Below are 17,080 nucleotides of genomic sequence, written 5' to 3'. Positions count from 1 at the left end.
AATGTCTACACACACAATTGTTGACAGGCAGGGCAAGGTGCACAAATCGAGAAGAAATGGTTAGACCTTAGATGGCAGACCTCTTCCTAAGAAGGTTGAGATATTGCAAGTTTCTTTATGCAAGCCGCAGCAGTCTGTGCAATTATCACCTGCTCAGCAAGGTGCTGTGCTCTGCCATCAGTTCCTGGCCACTGAGCTGTTGATGTTTATCGTCGCCCGCACGCTCGCCACTTTTATCTGGTCTACCGAGTCGTGCTGACTGTTTTGTCTTCGTCTGACCGACAATTCGCCCGCCACCAGACGCATCCCAGCTTGACCCGTTTGTGAGGCACCTGGTATCAACTGTCTATAAATACCTTTATCTGTGTTTACCTGCCCGGAGTATAGACCAGCAGTGATATCCACACGTACAGGTAAGTGATATCGGACGATGCAGACGTCTGGAGCTGCGATGTCACACCATGAGGTCGACACGCGGCGACCAGACAGCATCACATGACCGATAACCAAGCAGCCAGACGTCCGTTACAATGTCCGAAGTTCAAGAGTCGGCTGGCTGAGTTGCCTGCCCTTTGGATGAAACAAGTGGGTGGCGTTGCGTACCCAACACCCGCTTGTGGGCTTGTCATATGTGCAACTATTCAGATTCCTGAGAACAGGTATTCTGTACCTCAACATAATGCTTTAATAATGGACATAATGAATAAAGCCTTCTCCGCCCATCAGGGTCATGTCTTGTGGACATCACCGCATTGGCCGCCATGTCTACTCCTAGTTCCCTGCAGCTTGCAATGTCATTCACTATACCCTACAGTGTGTTGTGTCATTCAGTATACCCTACAGTGTCTTGTGTCATTCACTATGACCTACAGTGTCTTGTCATTCACTATACCCTACAGTGTCTTGTGTCATTCACTATATCCTACAGTGTCTTGTGTCATTCACTATACCCTACTGCCTACAGTGTCTTGTCATTCACTATGACCTACAGTGTCTTGTCATTCACTATACCCTACAGTGTCTTGTGTCATTCACTATACCTACAGTGTCTTGTGTCCATTCACTATACCCCACAGTGTCTTGTGTCATTCACTATACCCACAGTGTCTTGTGTCAATTCACTATACCCCACAGTGTCTTGTGTCAGTCACTATACCCCACAGTGTCTTGTGTCAGTCACTATACCCCACAATGTTTTGTCATTCACTATACACTACAGTGTCTTGTGTCATTCACTATACCCTACAGTGTCTTGTGTCATTCACTATACCCCACAGTGTCTTGTGTCATTCACTATACCCCACAGTGTCTTGTGTCATTCACTATACCCCACAGTGTCTTGTGTCAGTCACTATACCCCACAGTGTCTTGTGTCATTCACTATACACTACACTGTCTTGTGTCATTCACTATACACTACACTGTCTTGTGTCATTCACTATACACTACACTGTCTTGTGTCAGTCACTATACCCCACAGTGTCTTGTGTCATTCACTATACCCTACAGTGTCTTGTGTCATTCACTATGACCTACAGTGTCTTGTCATTCACTATACCCCACAGTGTCTTGTGTCATTCACTATACCCCACAGTGTCTTGTGTCATTCACTATACCCCACAGTGTCTTGTGTCATTCACTATGACCTACAGTGTCTTGTCATTCACTATACTCCACAGTGTCTTGTGTCATTCACTATACCCCACAGTGTCTTGTGTCATTCACTAACCCTGCAATGTCCGAGGTCCCACCCAACACTCGTGAAAAACAAATGTTTGTGACAGGGCCTGTGTACTCCTATTCACAAAGATCAGATCTTTCTTTTTATTTACATTTCCTGCGGTAGCCAATCTTCTTGTCCCCCTGTTTGATGCTCCACGACCGCATCACCTCTACAGATGGTGGCGCCGCCTACACGTGGAAGACGATCAGCTGTGAGAGAGTTCGTGAGGCCACAAACCACAGATGGCATCTGTTCCACCGACCCATGCTTCGGAGCCAGTCAGGCAAGTCAGGCCGGAACTGTTTGAGATCAGCTTTGTCAAGAGGTATGCGACTGACTTCCGGTATGAAGACTACCAACTTGGCCTCCAATCCCTGCACTGCAGCGCCTCCTACACAGAACAGGTGGTACAGTAATGAGTAGTCCATGTTTCAAAGAACACCAGCAAGGTAGTGCAAGCAAGGTCATCAGCATGTCTTCACAATCACACCAAAGTGCAAGTGAGGTGAGTCACGAGGCTCCGAGCTCTGCAGTGAGACGGTCTGCACACAGTCTACAAGACTGACAAGAGGAAAGTGATGAAAGTGATGAAAGGACTGTAGACAGCATGTAGATGAGACCCAGCTGCTGTTAAAAGTTTTGTCTGCAAAGCTACCTGGGTTATTATTACGGTGCTAATTTTTAAAAATCCTGAGAGACGCGCACACGCCCACACGCATGCGCAAACATTAATTAATACACACCTACGCGTACAAACACACTCACACACACACACACGGCCGTAAGGAGATGACAGTGCTCACAGAAACACATACAGACCCCAGACATCAAGATTTGAAGACAAGGAGGGAAACAAAAGGAGATTGACAGACCTACAGACACCCGGTACATGAGGGTGGATGTTGACAGACACAGAAACACAAGGCCACACGAGTGATAGCAGGGGCTAAGTGTTCACACAGCAGACACATCGTGTTCACAGTCTCTGTCTCTGTCTCTGTCTCTCACACACACACACATCGGCTGCCAGGTACGTACCAACTGCAAAAACACACCCTGGGTACGGTGGGGGTTTACTTATCGTGTGTTGTTCTGTTTGCACACCGATGCCCCTGTCGATGAGCGTTCGGATCAGTGGCGGGTTTTTCTCGCCCACGTCAAACGGGCCGACGATAAAAATGTCTTCCGCGTGGAGCGGGCTGAGCGGGTTCCCTGCACACAGTCACGTGACATGATGTCTTCCTCACCTGGCGGCAAGACTATGGTGCTGACAGGCACTAGGTCAAGCCATCAATATATCAGACAGACATCTATCGCACATACCATCAAGTCGTGTGAAAGACTGTTCATCGCCCTCGCTATGGCCGTGTGCTGTCTGTGTGTGAGACTGGGGAACCCTCGGGATCGAATCTGTGCGGTTTTATTTGTGTAGTTTGCTCTGGCTCTTAAAAACTGCTTCTCTAACACGACAGACGCAGACTTCCATCAGTGTCCGAATGATCCGACATGTCGCTCTTTCTCTGTTTGTTGTTGACTGCTGGCAATGGTGTACTAGTATGACGTAAACACTGTTTGTTGTCTGCTGGCAATGGTGTACTAGTATGACGTAAACACTGTTTGTTGTCTGCTGGCAATGGTGTACTAGTATGACGTAAACACTGTTTGTTGTCTGCTGGCAATGGTGTACTAGTATGACGTAGCACAGTTTGTTGTCTGCTGGCAATGGTGTACTAGTATGACGTAGCACAGTTTGTTGTCTGCTGGCAATGCTGTGATGGGTGCACTAGCATGACGTAAACACTTTTTGTTTGCTAACAATGCTGTGATGGGTGTACTAGTATGACTTAGCACACAGTTTGTTGTCTGCCGGCAATGTTGTGCATGACGTAGTACACAGTTTAGAGCGGTCGTTGATGGCAGGTGCGAATGACGTACTTACCGGACATTTAATCAATAAAAAGGTTTTGAAGACGGAAAGTGACATTCACTATATATCGTCTGTGTCTACCGATATTTTCACTAGACGCAAACCATTGGGGTTGGTGTTCAAGGGAGGCTGGCACTCATCTCACCCTCACTGCCTCACTGCTTACCCTCAGTGTAGTTCATGTTACTATGCACTTAGTCCGAACTATTTTAACACGTAAAGGCATAGTTTTCTCCATCACTTTTATTAGCTCTTGTATGTCAGCTGGCTCTGTGTTGACAAGCCGATGAACATTAAGCCGGTTAGTATCTCTACCAGATATTCTTATCAGTTGACATACACGCGGTGAGTGCGATAGTCTTGTTCTGGTGCTGCGCATTCTAATACATTATTATTATTATTATTATATTATTATTATTATTATTATTATTATTAATGCTCCTGAGTCACCTACCAATTTTGTCCAGGATATAGTTGGCTAGGGTCTCTCCACACTTCCTGCAGTCTATGACTTCTCTTGCCTCAGTCACGTGACCTCGGTGGTCAAGCAGCTGTATCGGCGGCCCCTGTGTTGGTAAGGGCAGGTTGGGGTTGACCACTGCTGCGCTTGTGGTGTAAGCAAAATCGGTGGGATGCTGATAGAATGGAGGAGTTAAGAGACCGATATCACAGGGTTAGAGTTGTACCGCAAGGTTTAGGGTGAGGGTTATTTGTTTAGACCAGTGGTTCTCAAAGTGTGGGCCGCAGACCACTTGTGGGCAGCACGCATGTCAGGTGGTCAGCGGAGTTTATCAAGTGGTCCACGGGCCCAAATAGTTTGAGAACCACTGGTCTAGAGCACACGAGCAAGTATATGGTCACATGCGAGCAGTCACACGCAGGCACCTACTCACCTACACACGCACACACACACATACATTCCTACATTCGTTAAAATATTAACACACACGCACATACACACGCACATGTACAGCCTCACTCATTCCACTATTTATAGGCATATTTCTGTACACACAGCAGCTCTCTCTCTCTCTGTGATGAGCACAAGAGCACCTGGCCTTACCACCATGTCCTTGTTGGTCTCCTCCAAGATGATCTGCACATTGGGTGGGCAGCGGAGGCACCGTGTCAGCTGCTTCAGCTGCAAGCTTTGGGGCTGGTAGGTGACGTACACCCCGGAGCCCCACAGCCCCACATCCACGGGGTCACCGCGCCCCACAATCGCGCAGCAAATGTCGTGCAAGGTGAAGGACGTCAGCCAGGTCTGGAGGTTGAAGAAGAGCCCGGAGGCTTCTTGCAGCAGAACCTGCACCTGTTCCAAGTGGTGACGGGTGTGAGTACCCCAGGCACGGACTCTCTGGCTGTACTCACACAAAGTCCGGTATAGCCTGTCAACTTCCATCAACCTTGCCGGCCATGGGTCACACCGTAGCACAGAATGTTTCTCCTTTGCGGTCACCATCTTCTCCATGACCTTCGCCACGATCCCTAGGTGCTGGTTGATCTTAACAGTGTTCTCCTGAAACACAGGTACACAACAGCGGCCCATCCTGAAACAAGGGTGCACAACAAGTGCATCATCTGAAATAAAGGTACACAACAGGTGCATCATCTGAAATAAAGGTACACAACAGGTGCATCATCTGAAATAAAGGTGCATAACAGGTGCATCATCTGAAATAAAGGTGCACTACATGTGCGTCATCCCGAAAATGAGGGACACTATAAAAACTCCTTTAAAGCTTGATGTACACAGAAAAGTCAGATTTGCTGACAGCCCTGGCTACTCATTTACTGTGTCCCAAACCACCAGTGTGCCATGCCCGAGAAAGTCGAAACCATCTCTCTCCCACAATCATAGTGTTTGTGTGTCTGTCCGTCTTCCTGCCTGGCTGTCTGTCTGCTCCAGTGATATTTAAGAGTAACATTGTAACGATAAGTATAGAATCAGTGCGAGTTTAGTGACAGTTTCTTATATCCCTCTACTTCCTGTCTAACTCTCTACTTCCTAACTCTTTACTTCCTTTATAACTCACTACTTCCAGTCTAACTCTTTACTTCCTGTATAACTATCTACTTCCTGTCTAACTCTCTACTTCCTGTCTAAGTCTTTACTTCCTGTCTAACTCTCTACTTCCTAACTCTTTACTTCCTGTATAACTCTCTACTTCCTGTCTAACTCTTTACTTCCTGTATAACTCTCTACTTCCTGTCTAACTCTTTACTTCCTGTATAACTCTCTACTTCCTGTCTAACTCTCTACTTCCTAACTCTCTACTTCCTGTCTAACTCTCTACTTCCTAACTCTCTACTTCCTGTCTAACTCTCTACTTCCTAACTCTCTACTTCCTGTCTAACTCTCTACTTCCTGTCTAACTCTCTACTTCCTAACTCTTTACTTCCTGTATAACCCTCCACATCCTGTGGAAGCCGCTACCCATGTGACGATCCCTCCTATACTCGGATTACATGTTTGTTGTGGTCTTCTTAAGCTTATGAGACTAACAACTTTACAGTTGCCTTCGTAAAATTACTAACCCTGACCAAAGCAGCGCCCTCTATCGCCGGCGTCGCAGATGTCTCACGTTGACCTCCGACCTCGCCCTGATCAGCCTCGCGCAGGAGCTGTTCATAATGGTCGACACACCCTGCTAGTCGCCTGATGATACCAGACACATTGTTAGATAGTCGGGGTAAAGTCATTTTCTCAGGAATTTCATCCAAAACAAAACGCAGGCCCTTGCCACGGGCCTGATACTTGTTAACCAGTTCTTCCAGAAATGCTTCTGCGTGAGTGTCCATGGCGACCTCGTGATAGTGCACGTGACAGGTCTGTGTACAAGGGTCGCTTGCTAGGGGAGGCTCGTGTGCTGTGGGTGTGGTGTCCTCTGTCTGCATGCTGGTGTCGTCGTCACTCACATCTACTGACGAGCGGTTACAGCCAGTGGCATCGTTAACATGGTTACTCTGACTGTAGTCCTCATTTCCTGTCCTTTTCTTTTTCTTTCTCTTCTTTTTTCCCTGCGGTGCTGGAGTCGCTTGGTCTCCTATGCTGATGCCTCTTTCACAACGATCACGTTTGTTTGCTCTCTCGACTTTTGACCTCATGAACTCTGTCACGCGCTGGAACAAGGTCCTAGACACGAGACTGCCCCACGCAACACCTTCGACTCCAAGGAAGATGACGTGGTAGCCTTCCTCGGCCCAGTGAACAGCTTTCAGGCCCAGAATCAGAGTTTTACCTGAACCAGGTGGTCCCGCCAAGTAGACGAAGCGTTCGTCGCTCTTGAAGACCTCCAGCTGATCCTCACCAAGAACAGCTGCACCGAAACGGACACCCGTCAGGTAGACGACGTCGTCGACAGTGCGGACCTCCTGTCTGGCGTTCTTGCGGTTTTCTACTGGGTGCTTGGAATAAGGCCCGCACAACCTGATGGAACACAGAACACAGTGATACACAGAACAACCTGATGATAGAAACAGAGCTCTGCCTGCCTCCACGCACCTTTTTGCATTCCTCACTTGTGACATTTTGGAGCTAGATGGCTGTGTCATGTCAGACACTCACAGGAGATGGCAAACTGTGGCAATCTACAGAGGTGTTTATTGGTGATGTATCCAGCCTCTAAGCCGGAACTAGTTACACTCAGTTTTAGATAACCCAGATAGCAAGCACACTTACCGGCAAATAATAACTTCATATTCCTTCTCAGACAAATGTCTTTTCGTCTCGTCTTCCACGGCTGAGCTGTCTGTGGTCACGTGACACCACCAGGTCATGCGGGGGTCGTGTGCTGTTTCTTCCCCAGGTGTCAGGTCGTCAGCACACAGGCATTTGGCGGCCGCCTCTGCCACTGAAGAAGCATCCAGACACCTGCAGAATGCCTGTCACATTCCATGCATGACATGTCATGAGGCGTCCATATATTTAGGGAATCAGACGAGAGAAATTGCGGCCCTAGGCTCCTCCAGGAAGAGAAAGAATAAACAAACAAACAACGAGAGCAATGTCCACAAGTGTGCACTCAAATCATTTTTAAAGTAGAACCTGTCGTAGATGATCATGGAGAAGGTTACCTTCATGTTCATGTCCACCTCCACGGAGAAAAGACAGTCCGTTACACTCTGTCCGCGCCGACAAATATTAATGTCGACAGGACTACAGTAACACAAGGTGAACACGTGTACTGCACAGTTTACAGTACCCCAGTGTTTACTGTGTTTACAGTACCCCTCCCTGTGTTTGCAGCATCCCTCACTGTGTTTACTGTGTTTACAGTGTTTACAGTACCCCTCCCTGTGTTTGCAGCATCCCTCCCTGTGTTTACAGTACCCCTCCCTGTGGTGCACCTCTATGCCGACCTCCCCCCCACACACACAGACACACATAGAGACGCACAGACAAACACACACACAGACACACATACACACAGACACACAAAGACAGACACACACAGAGACACACACAGACACACATACAGAGACACACACAGACACACACACAGACACAACACACACAGACACACACAGACACACACAGACACACACACAGAGACACACACAGAGACACAAAGACAGACACACACAGACAGACACACAGACACAAAGACAGACACACACAGACACACACAGACACACAAAGACAGACACACACAGACACACACAGACACACACAGACACACATACACACAGACACACAAAGACAGACACACACAGACACACAAAGACATACACACACACGGACACACACATACACACAGACACACTCAGAGACACGCACACACAGACACACTCTTTCCTGGAAAAAGAAGAAATGTTGAAGTGTGGCACAGTGCCAGGGTCACCGGTTTATCCCACAGGGCAATCAGATGCAGCTTCTATGTGGAAGCACAGCAACAAAACAACAAAACAACAAAACAACAATACAACAATTCATATCCCATCCACCAAACGCACTCTCATACAATCGTGGTTCAGGCTTACATATGATGTACATTCATTCAGAAACACTAGCGGTCAGAGGTCGCACTGCCCAAACAACAAAAGACAGCCTCAATCCGTTGGTCGGGCATCGGACAGAAGTTGATGAAACTCTCCTGACAGGACATACCGGTCATTCTGGGCAATTTGAGATTAATTCACCTGCCATGATGACACACTCGCCTAAACTACTGTACAACCTTCAGTACACCTCACTGCCACAATGACACACTCGCCTACACAACTGTACAACCTTCAGTACACCTCACTGCCACAATGACACACTCTCCTACACAACTGTACAACCTTCAGTACACCTCACTGCCACAATGACACACACCCAAACTACTGTACAACCTTCAGTACACCTCACTGCCACAATGACACACTCTCCTACACAACTGTACAACCTTCAGTACACCTCACTGCCATGATGACACACTCACCCAAACTACTGTACAACCTTCAGTACACCTCACTGCCACAATGACACACCCAAACTACTGTACAACCTTCAGTACACCTCACTGCCACAATGACACACCTAAACTACTGTACAACCTTCAGCACACCTCACTGCCACAATGACACACTCACCCAAACTACTGTACAACCTTCAGTACACCTCACTGCCACAATGACACACCTAAACTACTGTACAACCTTCAGTACACCTCACTGCCACAATGACACACCTAAACTACTGTACAACCTTCAGTACACCTCACTACCACAATGACACACTCGCCTATACAACTGTACAACCTTCAGTACACCTCACTGCCACAATGACACACCCAAACTACTGTACAACCTTCAGTACACCTCACTGCCACAATGACACACTCAAACTACTGTACAACCTTCAGTACACCTCACTGCCATAATGACACACTCACTCAAACTACTGTACAACCTTCAGTACACCTCACTGCCACAATGACACACTCACCTACACAACTGTACAACCTTCAGTACACCTCACTGCCACAATGACACACACACCCAAACTACTGTACAACCTTCAGTACACCTCTCTGTCACAATGACACACTCGCCTACACAACTGTACAACCTTCAGTACACCTCACTGCCACAATAACACACTCACCCAAACTACTGTACAACCTTCAGTACACCTCACTGCCACAATAACACACTCACCCTAACTACTGTACAACCTTCATCATGACATCACATCAAGTGTACCTGTACTAGCGTTTCAATACTAGACATGAAGATGATGACGTGTGGACTGTCGATGTTATTGACTTTATTGCTGGGTGGCTAGTGTTTCAGATGGCGAGATCAGACATTTATCCCTTAATAAAATTATTTTTCAAAAGACATAAGAAGAGGTCACCCCATGAGACACACCTTACTTGTGTTTTTGGAGAAAAAAAGCACTCATGGCTAAAAGGCTGACTTACATGTTGCAGGTCAGGGCTCCTGCTGACTATGCATTCCAGAAGACGTCTGGGAAGGTTGGGAAGAGCCAAACATTTTGTGACCGGAAGTGACTTTCTACAATCTTGAAAAAGATGATGCAGCACAACGCCAGCCTTGTCCAGCTGGCTGATGCCTTGAGTTACCTTCTGTTCGTAGCTTTTGTCACTGATGTCCATCTCCTCACGGGGAAGTTCGGGAACGTTGGCATTGATCTGGATGCCAATGGTCTTGACTTCAATGACAAGCAGCCCCATCTTGCGGGAGATGATGAGGTTGTCAAAGTCCCCTCGCCTCAGAGTGGTCTCCAGTTGGCTGAGGTTGGGGAACAGGTCTTTTACCGTAGATAAGGTCATCTTCATCCTCGACATCTCTGTGCTGCTTAATGTCTTGGTGAGGTAGTTGTCGAATGAGAAGTTAGACAGAACAAACAGAGGTTCCCGTTGGATCACGTGACGTAGGACCCGTCTGACGACAGCCTCGGTGCGGTCGCAGCACACGCTGGAGAGCTCCGTCTCGTCCTGACGCCAGACGACACCATCAAAGGGGGACGACAACTCCCTCAGTGCAGTGTAGTTGGTCCGCGAGAAGAGCTCATCAGGCACGAAATGGCAGTCTGAGTGGAGATGAGGATACTGTCCCCGGATGAAGTCAACCATTTCTCGGGTAGCCACCTGTTGGGCCTGTCAATCAGAGAATGGAGCAACATTTAGCTGTAATGAGATCCTATACATCAATCAATGTCTGACACGAAATAACCATACTTAGTACGTCCGAAAGATTTCATATGTCTGAAGGTACTACTCCATCCAATGAAAGGGATAAGAATTCAGTCAACGAGAAGCCAGTGCCACTGCCCACTGAGTGAAATCGTGTGCATACTGTATTCCATCCAGTAGATAAAGATATAATTATCATAAAATGAATTTGAACATATTGTTCCATCCACCAAAAAACAAAATAGTTCCTATTATCAAAGCTTCAGTAGAAAAAAAACAAAATAGTTCCTATTATCAAAGCTTCAGTAGACTGTCGCCGCTTTCCTTCTCGTGTCCGTTTTGTTCAACAATAAAACTGACATAGGGTCGACTTGGCTGTGATGACAGGGCCAGACTACAGTGAGGTGTGTGTGCCAAGCATAGCTGTCCGTAGACGGCATTTGTTTACAGAGGCTTGTTGTTTGTTGTCTCGTGCTAACTTCTGTAACCAGACAGGCAAAACACAGAACCTTGGCAACCTAAGGGGACTGGTGTGTTGTTTGTTGTAAGAATGCGCAATGGTCCGAAATGATACATCGACCCTCACATAATGAAGGCACTACCAAAGACCTCAACTCCTGGTCTTAGAGTTGTCAAATTATCATCGTATTTCTTTCTTTTTGTCTGCTATCAGTTGTGAGTTATCATGAGAACAGTTTTACTTATCAAAGCGGATTTTTCCCTTCTTGTCTGCTGTGAGTTGTGAGGGGTGCAGTTGTTATGAGCACAATTCCAATTCTTAAGAGTATAGTCAAGAAAGCCTAGTAAACTAACAATTAAAATGCGGGATGGATACTATCCTGAACTCATAAAATGCTATTTCTATAACTTGTAAACACTCGTTGATTTGATTTTTAAGGAAAATTTGAAGACGCTCTTTTCTGTACCTGTTCTTCCTCCATCTTCACAGATATGACTCAAGACACCGGAAGTACCACGTGACACTCCAAACTGCAGTATTAGCGCATGTCTCCTAGAAAGTACTTCAGTTCTTTCTGACCGTCATGGAAACCAAAGTTTTCAAGGCCAGGAAACTCGTCTCTGTTCACGTCAGTGATGTTTTGTCGCCAGGCAACGGCTCAGGTCACGTGGTGTCTCTTCCTCCGCCTAGAAGTGGAACATGTCCTGCACCATCCTTCCCTCAATATCACGGCTGCACCGATGAACTCTCGTCAGGACCAAATGAAATCTGTGAAAACTGTAAACAATCGTAACGATGACAAGACAACAGTAATGCGCAGATGGAATGAAAGGTGAATTCAGTCATCCTACCCAGTCGCTGACAGCGGACATGGCGATACAAGAGTAGGTGAGGGAGGCAAACCAAGGTTAACTCACCAACGACTCACAAAGAACACCCTCGTTTCTAATTTCTGACATTTGTTGAAAAGTGCATGGCGTCGCCCAGGTTAATCTTTCAATTTCTCCCATCTGGGGTTTGCACACTTCTGACAAGACGACCAGTCGCTCCCTCCCCAACCCCACCCCTCACAGGACACACTTTCAACTGACCTTATTGTCAAACCTTGCTGCGCTCAGTTAAAGTCCCTGGAATATCTTATGATGACTAGAATAAACATCTTTAAAAGAAAAATACACTAATCAGAGGCAGTCGAGACATTCCCATAGAGGATTCCATCAAATTAACCAGGGTCGGATAAACGGAGTGGACTTGTGTCGGTGTCGCCCAACCGCCATTATCCTCCAGAATTTAATGTACCTTTTCAATCCGTCGAAGGAACATCTATTTGAAATTCTGTGTAATTATTATCATAGAATATCCTAGCCTATGCAGTGCGACAGCCAAGGTGTTCACTTGCTGCAGTGTGTTTGCTGTGCTGTGTAGGCGGCTGTGAACACAAATACATGTTAGTGTGTTGCTGTTTGTCTCAAGTCCAGCAACAATAGCCAATGTTGACAGCCTGTAGCAACTATTTGTGTTGCTGTTTGTCTCAAGTCCAGCAACAATAGCCAATGTTGACAGCCTGTAGCAACTATTTGTGTTGCTGTTTGTCTCAAGTCCAGCAATAATATCCAATGTTGACAGCCTGTAGCAACTATTTGTGTTGCTGTTTGTCTCAAGTCCAGCAACAATAGCCAATGTTGACAGCCTGTAGCAACTATTTGTGTTGCTGTTTGTCTCAAGTCCAGCAATAATATCCAATGTTGACAGCCTGTAGCAACTATTTGTGTTGCTGTTTGTCTCAAGTCCAGCAACAATAGCCAATGTTGACAGCCTGTAGCAACTATTTGTGTTGCTGTTTGTCTCAAGTCCAGCAATAATATCCAATGTTGACAGCCTGTAGCAACTATTTGTGTTGCTGTTTGTCTCAAGTCCAGCAATAATATCCAATGTTGACAGCCTGTAGCAACTATTTGTGTTGCTATTTGTCTCAAGTCCAGCAACAATAGCCAATGTTGACAGCCTGTAGCAACTATTTGTGTTGCTGTTTGTCTCAAGTCCAGCAACAATACCTAATGTTGACAGCCTGTAGCAAATATTTGTGTTGCTGTTTGTCTCTAGTCCAGCAACAATAGCCAATGTTGACAGCCTGTAGCAACTATTTTGTGCGCGAATGACTGTGTTTGTTGTGTACCGCCACACTGTAAGTAGGGTTAGCATTCCACCACTCGGCTATCGGTAACAGTCGTTACATGTTGCCCACACATGTTGTTACATGTTACATTACATGTTGCCCACACAGTGCATCGCTAGAAGGTTGGGGGGGGGGAGAGAGGAGTGAGACGGCAGACGTGGCCAGATGCTGAGTTGTGTAGAGGGAGGAGGCGACTACAGGAATTAATGTCGCATGGAACACTTAATCAGTCCATCTACGGAGAAGAGCTGCCTAACTTAAGTCGGACGTTAGCTCATGAAAGCCTCCGAGTTGACGACGTAGGGCGTACTTGTCTGACGACGTAGGGAGAACTTATCTAATGACGTAGCACGTACTTGTCTGACGACGTAGGGAGAACTTATCTAATGACGTAGCACGTACTTGTCTGACGACGTAGGGAGAACTTATCTAATGACGTACCACGTACTTGTCTAACGACGTAGGGCGTACGTGTCTGACGACGTAGGGAGAACTTATCGAACGACGTAGCACGTACTTATCTAACGACGTAGGGCGTACTTATCTAACGACGTAGCACGTACTTGTCTAATGACGTAGGGCGTACTTGTCTGACGACGTACCACGCTCGTGTCCTACGACGTAGGGAGTACTTATCTAACGACGTAGCACGTACTTATCTAACGACGTAGCACGTACTTGTGTGAGGCCGCCCCTGCTTTATGTCAGGGTTGCTACTCTAGCCCTAGCATCATCCTGTGCTCCAGCTCTAGAAAGCTTTCCCCTCATCCCTTGTGCCAGCGCTGCTAGCCTTCAAATCACATTTCACTTCCCTAACCCTTCAAATCACATTTCACTTCCCTAAGCCACACTGATATCATTTGATATGCTCGTGGGATTATCGCCCTGTTGAAGTGTTGACGTTTCCGGACTGCTTGTTTACGTCCCTGTAGTCGTTTGGATGAGCACTGCAACTCACTGTGCACGAGTACACTGACAGTCACACTGTCACAACTGACAGACTCTCCTTAATCTTTGGAATAGCACCCCCTCCCCTGTTTGCGGTGTGCCAATCCAATAATTAATGTAATTCGACCCTGCTAGTGTAAGATCGCCATTTACACAGTTAGTGCTCCCCCTAAACATAGATGTCGAGCAAGGGACGACTGATGGACTGAGTGTAAGAGGCTGTACGTACTCACACCCCGCTTGCAACCCTCGTTATTTAAAGCTTCTGCAGGTGAAGACATCACTGCGTTCATCATAATTCACACCTCAGTTATCTATCCATGTTTATATTGTGTTAAAAACACTAATACTGCTTATTTAAACTACTAAGCTCCGACTTACCCACTGGGTGAGGTCGTGCTGACCGCCATGAGCAGATGGGGAAAGAGGGAGGAGGGTAAGGCGCTCTCCCTCACAGCTGTGGTGTGTGTGGCGATGAACAAAGACCCACTGTACTCCACACTCGGCGTCGCCGGGTCTTGTTTCACGTGACACGATGTTCACACAGCACACAGCCAACTGTGAATGGAGTCCTGCCCGTCTGTTGAACACTGGCCCTCACCACTGAATGCAGCAGACAAGGAATACAAGCACTACCGATGTCACCGTGACCCCGTGGGGTTCATGCTGGCTGCGTGTGCAGGCGGAAGAGGCAAGTATACTTATAACAGCCAAATATTTCCTGCATGGATTTTCCAGCTGTTTCCGCCAAACATATATATCAGCTCTTACCTCGCCTCCATGGCATCCTGATACCTACCTCTGTATAGTTAACCACACAATGAAAGTTTGATACCTCTGTATAATTAACCACACAATGAAAGTTTGATACCTCTGTATAGTTAACCACACAATGAAAGTTTGATACCTCTGTATAATTAACCACACAGTGAAAGTTAAGGGCAAGGCACAACAAAAATTATGTATTTGTGTACTATTACTAATTCACTTCGAAGTTGAAATCTATGAAATGAACTTATTGAGCCATGCTCCAATTTGTCGTCTGCTTTTACATGATTTACAGAAAGAACTAATAACATGTTTAATGACACTCACTCTAGCTCCAGGTCAGTTAACTTTACCAATAAGTTTATTTTCTGTCTCCCTGTATGATTTCACGATAAACACTATACAAGCACATACATGTATTTGTGTTTTTAGTGGTCTATATGAACACCCTTCTAGCCATCTAAACATTTCCTGTTAATTTATAAAACATGTTGTCACTAGACTTACATGGCTGTATAGTTTATATTTATCATTACTTTAAAAACTAGAAATAATATTTTGATTTCAGATACATTATTGAACAGTCTTATCAGCAAAATTGAAGAGCAGAGTGAAGTACTACAGAATGTGGTTCGCAAACTGAATCAGATCATGTTACTTCTTCAACTGCAGGGAAGAGGTGGTAAATACAGCTTATCCCTGCCCCTAGTTAATGAATTGAACATAGGTTGGAGGAGCTGATGGAAAAGGGATTTACAACAAAACTGCTATGTCATGAAATATAATGTTTGTAATAGACATCCTTTTCAAATTTTATCTTTAGCATTAACTGGTATGTCGGTCAAGTTATGCTATACAGTCGTGATAAACCATTTACCAAACTGACAGGATGTAGCATCAGCTCACAGGTTAACTCTCTTGACAAGCATCAGTGGTCAGTGTACTTTTGTACAAGCACACTGTGACAAAGGACTAGAATTATAAGAAAGGTTGTTAGGAGTAATGTTAACGGAAGAGGTGTGTTTTCAGTGCACGTGTAAAGGATTCAATAGTGGGTAGGTGGCAGGTAAAGAAAGGGAGAGAGTTCCATTGTTTAGCTGCACAATAACTAAACATCCTGAGGCCATATGTTGTAGTGGTGACAGGAAGAGTAAGGAGACGATCATCAGACGAGGAGCGGAGTGTCTAGCTGGGAGGTCAATCTGTACTCATAAAGGGAAAGTTTCCAAACTGATTTTTCAAATAGTTAATCTAAGTATTGTTTTCTTAACATTTACAAGTTTATTATTACTTGCGATAGTATTTAAGTTTACCTTACAACTTCCTTCTGTGCACAGCTGCAAGAGACAGGAGTAGAGGAAGGATTCAAAGGGCAATGCTGTCTTATAGTGAGCGGAATTACAAATAAAATGAGTTCAGTTTAAATTATTAATGTGAGCATCATTTTCAACAATTTTTTTATTCAATAGGCCCACTTACCTTTTGTACTAATGATAAATTGGCTGTCTTCAGATAGCATGTACAATTACATAAACAAGCCTACTCAAATGCCATGAAAACATTACAATTTAACATCTTTTACAATTTAACATCTTTTTATTCGACTCTTGTTCAACTTTTTGTACTCTCACTAGTAGTTAATAGATTCATGGAAGCTTTAAGATTTCAATTAAGTGTGGGCGGTCTGTTCTCCATACATTGGAAAAATAAAGATATGTAAATAATTATTGATTTTTCTTTTCTTCCACAGGAATTCCACCACTTATAGGTTATTGGGTTTTTTTTTGTCTTTAAATAATCTTTCATCTAATTATTTATCAAGTTGAAATAATTTTTTTCAAAAATTATTTTCAAGCTGTAATTACAATAAGTTGTTTAATTTTTGTTGTACATAATTTGTTCAAAAAATCTTATTCTGTAAATAATTTTGACT

At 45.3% G+C, this 17,080-nt stretch overlaps 2 protein-coding genes across 3 annotated transcripts; one reads left to right on the top strand and one right to left on the bottom strand.

Annotated features, from left to right (window-relative positions):
- Positions 1–469: 469 nt before the first annotated feature.
- LOC112555945 lies at positions 470–1,816 on the top strand. The gene is made up of 2 exons (XM_025224557.1): positions 470–791; positions 935–1,816. The coding sequence occupies exons 1-2, from the start codon at positions 496–498 to the stop codon at positions 1,779–1,781; spliced, it is 1,143 nt and encodes a 380-aa protein (XP_025080342.1). The 5' UTR covers positions 470–495; the 3' UTR covers positions 1,782–1,816.
- Positions 1,817–1,891: 75 nt separating this feature from the next.
- On the bottom strand, positions 1,892–15,069 carry LOC112555944. 2 transcript variants are annotated; one of them, XM_025224555.1, is made up of 9 exons: positions 14,761–15,069; positions 11,722–12,032; positions 10,061–10,759; positions 7,333–7,535; positions 6,189–7,080; positions 4,714–5,169; positions 4,105–4,285; positions 2,762–2,935; positions 1,892–2,114 (listed from the first exon to the last, which is right to left on the bottom strand). In XM_025224555.1, exons 2-9 carry the CDS (start codon positions 11,734–11,736, stop codon positions 1,912–1,914), a joined length of 2,823 nt encoding a protein of 940 aa, XP_025080340.1. In that variant the 5' UTR covers positions 11,737–12,032; positions 14,761–15,069; the 3' UTR covers positions 1,892–1,911. The 2 variants fall into 2 exon arrangements, with proteins under 2 accessions (XP_025080340.1, XP_025080341.1); XM_025224556.1 differs by lacking the exon at positions 11,722–12,032.
- Between the last annotated feature and the right edge of the window lie 2,011 nt (positions 15,070–17,080).

The sequence above is a fragment of the Pomacea canaliculata genome, linkage group LG14 (genome assembly GCF_003073045.1).
Source record: "Pomacea canaliculata isolate SZHN2017 linkage group LG14, ASM307304v1, whole genome shotgun sequence".
Lineage (NCBI taxonomy): Eukaryota > Metazoa > Mollusca > Gastropoda > Architaenioglossa > Ampullariidae > Pomacea > Pomacea canaliculata.
The sequence above is the reverse complement of the archived record's forward strand: the minus strand, read 5'-3'. Positions and strand labels throughout refer to the sequence as shown.